The following is a 4504-nucleotide window of genomic DNA, read 5'->3' on the forward strand; positions in this document are numbered from 1 at the left end:
GTAATTTGGAATTTAATTCAGTGGTGCAATTATATATTTGTTCATAGTTTTGGAGGATAGGATTTTTCTTCTCTACAAACAAATATACGTAATTATTTATTCGAAGAATTATATATGAAATGAAATTGCAATTTTAACAATTGGATAAGGAAATTGTTTTTCTTTTTTTTTTCGATCAATCAATTTTCTTTATTCATCCTCCAAAGCTATTTCACGAATATCATCAACTGTAAAAAAAAAAAAAAAAAACGAAGCTTCTTTATCGAAAGATATAAAAATATTTTCGTTTCGCAATTCGGGATTAATAATGAGCGAAAAAAATTTTGTATTCCAGTCTCGATTTTCGTTTCCACGAAAGGGTCGTAACCGAATATCTAGAATTCACAGTTTCGAAAGAACGAAGAGTTGAACGAATATGTCGGAGAAGACGGGAGAAAACGAAAGGAGCAGGCTCGATGACGCACTCTCGAACGTGGATTACGAGGAAAGTCCAACGACTTCTTCTCGTTCTCGTCACTCTTGCTCCTCCCTGCTCGCTCGAAACCGACTTGTTCCGGATCCCGCATCCGGGGACCGGCTTTCACTTTCGATTTTTTACATGCTCCCTTTTCTGCCCCCGCACGAATCGCAACCTACGAATCCTTCTCCTCTCACTCCACGAGCCTCCTCTCGTATATAAATAAAGAGGAACAGACGAGCGAGCCGATCGTCTCTAAGTCCATCCTCCATTGCATTTTCTTCCATCGAGAAGGTGAGACTTTTTCTCTTTTTTCGAAACTCAAAATTCGATTCAATTTTGTCGCACGATGAAAATCTTCCAATTTTTATTTTCCAAATGTAAAAAAAAGAGATTCTTTCGTTAAAAGATTCGATCATTGTTAGAAACGGTGAGATTTCTCTGATTGACAATTCCAAAAAGAAAAAAAGAAAAAAAATTTTATCCAATATCCAAGTCACTTATTATATTATATTATATAATAAAATCGAACTTTATTACTTGATTAAATCGACCGATGCGACTAACTAATTCACGAATCGATTTCCTCGAAGCCAAGATTAAATTAAATATTAAAGTAATTAGAAACGTTACAATTAAGAAAAGGATATTAACCGCGCACGGTGAATTCGGTTAAAGAGAATGCGTGATCGGCGTAACGAATGCGATGGACGCGCGACCGGAATACAAGGTTACGGACCCGGTTCCTTTGAACCAGGACTCGCGATTGGTCCGCCGAGGTAACGGAACTTGGAGATCCGCCGCGTGGTTAACGATCCAACTTGTTGGGTCTCCCGACAGACGTTCGACCGCGGTTCGTGAATCACGATCGCCGTGATTCTCTTCTTTTTTTTTTTTTTTTTTTTTTTTTTTTCCCTCCCCCTGGAATCGTGGAATCGATGTCGTTACCCGATCCAGTCGCTCCAGACGAGGTTTAGAGATAGAGCGCGATCCATTTTCCAAACGTCACTCATTTTCCCCATTCCTTTTCCTTCCTCTTTCCGCTCGAGTTGAAAAAGAGTGCAGCGACCGTTTCTTTCTGGTTAAGGGATACCATCAGACGTATGTCGTGTGTATTTGTGCATATATTTTCGCGAGAGAGGATGTTGTTTTCGCGAGTGTGTCGATAAAGGAAAGGTGATTGCAGGATTCGTGTGACGTTCAGAAGAATGCGACTAGTGCAATTGCCGGTAAGGATAGGTTACGTGGTGTTGTTGACGCTGTTGGTACCGTGTCTGTCGGTCACATTCGAGGATGGAACTTCCGGATCCGAGGCAGACGGTGAGTCATTTGGAAACATTCGATTTTGACACGAATGGAAATTTTGGAATTTTGAAAAGTAAATTATGAGACAATTCGGTGTCGAAGAAAGAGGTTCGAAATTTGTAAATCGATCTAATTCGATTTTCAGAGAATCACGTGCCGGAAGAACGGGCGAATTTCAACAAGACGCGGCAAGGGAAGGGACTTTTCGATTGGATAGTGGATCGAAACGTGGATCCTTACGTGGCAAAGACGAATCAAGGATGTTTAAACGGCGATCTAGCTGAATGCTTCAAATCTCAGGCTTTGGGTTATTTCTCCGATTTCTTCGACCAGCCTCGCTACGATATGAACGAACACGTGAAGGTTATCAGGATGTCGAATGACATCGTGCAGGAGGTCGATCGTCAACCGTATGAATACTCCAGCGAAGCCAGGTATCCAGAAAATATATCTGCACAGTTCATTTTTTATCAATAACGAATATTTCAATTTTTCCCCTTTTTCAGGTCTACAGACTCTGAATGGGACCAACTGATGAAGTTCGCTCTGAGAAAAATTGAAAAATTCGTGAAAACCGTGGCCATCGAATTGCACGTACCTTCTGAGGAAACTGGAGAAAACGAAGTGTACGCACCGCGATTCTTGGATGAAATCGCCGACGAAATTGATACTCTTGAGAACAAAAAGGATACCCTTTTCTGTGAGCAAATAAATAATCTGTTTAAGATTCATTAACGAAAAATAATTCTCCAAAAAGTTTTCCAAAATGTATACATTATCTTCAATATCTTTTTCACGATACTTCTTTTCATCTCTACGTTAATTTTAATTTTAAAGTAACTTTAAAGTACATTTATTGGATCTGTTTCTAAATATTATTAATCTTGTATTTCTTCTAACAGCTCGTAATCAATTCAAGAGACTTCTAATCCCCATGCTGCTCGTGTTGAAGCTGTTCAAACTGAAGCTGCTCTTGTTCCTGCCTCTGATCCTGGGCCTGGCGTCCTTCAAGAAGTTTCTAGGCTTCCTTGCGATCGTGATACCCGGTTTAATCGGCTTCTTCAAACTTTACAAGCCGTTTACACAGACTTATCATCCACCTGTGTACAGTCAAAGTGGCATAGCTTATCCGTATCACAAGGAAAACAGTTATCCTTATCCCGGGGAACACCACGGTCCTGAATATCCAACTGGATATTACAGAGACACCTATGGACAGGAACTTGCTTATCGAGGCTATCGAGATTACCACTCATAAAGTCATAAAGAGAATCGAATATTGAAAATTTTGCTCCATCTTTGCTCTCTTCGATGTTGACCTGATGATAGTATTATGATATTTTTGTATCTATACAATGATATATTTTTTTTATATTATTACGTTTGATGGAATTGTATCGAAGAAATCTTTGTAAAAGATTTCTTTTCATGTTTCTTTGAGAATTTATCCAAGGGATACGATACGCTCTCTTTTTTAGATTATAAATCATTGCCATCATTGAACGCAATAGTCTTTCGTTCGAATATTGTAAGTGATCAGCTATGTCCACTTTTCATTTATAAATTTGAATAAGTTCTCTCTCTGTGTGTGTGTGAGTATTCGTGTATGTACGCAAATAACAAGTTGTGATAATTTATTTTCTATACATTTAGGATTTTAAGATTTTAGATTTTATTATTTTTCCGGACGATTAATAAATTCATAAATTTAATTATAGCTGTATGATTCGATTCATACGTTATATACATAATAATTATTAAACGAAATAAAAAAGAGTAATACGGAAACTTTCTCAAAATTTGAACAACAGTCGGCGCCTTTACTTCTTTTCATTATTATTCTCGTAGCATTTCTTGTAATAATTAAAATTAATAATTAAGTAGTAAAAACGGATTATAACAAAATTTATTGCGGAATTAAAAGACATTGTTGTTGTTGTTGTTGTCGTTGTTTCATTGAAATATCTCTTTGAATGGAAAGCTTGCTCGAAGCGTAGTATAAAATTTCATTAATATCAGATTACTTGTTTTCGTGTTTCTCTGCATTCCTTCCACGTTTTCTCGATCGTCAAAGGCGTCAAAAAATGGGGACGGCACAAGTTTACGGCAGAGGGCTACTCGTGTATCTTTATAGATCGTTGCACGTCGACACAAACACACGTTGCCACCGAAAGAATATTATCCCAACAATGTAAACGCAAATCGAGCATAAGAATTTCAATTCTCGTACTTTTCTCTACCTTCTGAAAAATTTCTAGGATCGCAATACTTTTAATTCTAAATTACACGCTGCAACCTCGATCCAGATAAGAGATAATAATATTTTTACGTATCCAAACTTGCAAATTTCAAGATAATTTCTATTTCAATTTTTATAAATGTACTTCAACTTTAACCATCTATCTAACGATTCCCCTTCACGATTTTTTTATCCTTTCCAGCGCAAAATAACGTGTCATTAAGCCACGTGTCGTTATTAACTCCCATTTTCTCGCCACCCCTCTTAAACCCCATTTTCTCTCGTCAAACATTTCCACCGTGCAAACACAGAAAACCACTCGTCCTCCAAAATAATATTCCTCGATCGAACAACGAAACACTTCGCATTCTTTCGTTCTCCTCCTCCTCTTCTTCTTCTTCATGGATGAAACGCAACCGCGCGATAAGTTTGAAGTCGCGTGAAAATCTTGTCTCTCTCTCTCTTTCTTCCTATCTCTTCCTCTCTCCCTCTCTCTCTCTCTC

General features: G+C 37.8%; 3 protein-coding genes across 5 annotated transcripts in view; 2 read left to right on the top strand and 1 right to left on the bottom strand.

The window, feature by feature from the left end:
• Positions 1 to 4504, bottom strand: part of LOC102675674 (sideroflexin-3) — a 23560-nt gene extending 19056 nt beyond the window's left edge. Inside the window, exon 1 of the mRNA XM_006609323.2 lies at positions 4482 to 4504. The gene's annotated coding sequence lies outside the window, so the exon portion shown is untranslated. The remainder of the gene's footprint in view (positions 1 to 4481) is intronic.
• Positions 1 to 4504, top strand: part of LOC102675034 — a 34573-nt gene that overhangs the window by 2807 nt on the left and 27262 nt on the right. The window lies entirely within an intron of this gene.
• LOC102674906 lies at positions 1568 to 3310 on the top strand. Its single transcript, XM_006609316.2, has 4 exons — positions 1568 to 1777; positions 1908 to 2196; positions 2269 to 2462; positions 2665 to 3310. The coding sequence occupies exons 1-4, from the start codon at positions 1666 to 1668 to the stop codon at positions 3018 to 3020; spliced, it is 951 nt and encodes a 316-aa protein (XP_006609379.1). The 5' UTR covers positions 1568 to 1665; the 3' UTR covers positions 3021 to 3310.

The sequence above is a fragment of the Apis dorsata genome, unplaced genomic scaffold, assembly GCF_000469605.1.
Source record: "Apis dorsata unplaced genomic scaffold, Apis dorsata 1.3 scaffold_52, whole genome shotgun sequence".
NCBI classification, from domain to species: Eukaryota; Metazoa; Arthropoda; class Insecta; order Hymenoptera; family Apidae; genus Apis; species Apis dorsata.

Bases quoted from the DNA above. Each gene is read 5' to 3' on its own strand.
- LOC102674906 (XM_006609316.2), top strand. From the start codon at position 1,666: ATGCGACTAGTGCAATTGCCGGTAAGGATAGGTTACGTGGTGTTGTTG. The intron at 1,778-1,907 runs GTGAGTCATTTG...TTCGATTTTCAG, and splicing joins TTCCGGATCCGAGGCAGACG to AGAATCACGTGCCGGAAGAA. The intron at 2,197-2,268 runs GTATCCAGAAAA...CCCCTTTTTCAG, and splicing joins GAATACTCCAGCGAAGCCAG to GTCTACAGACTCTGAATGGG.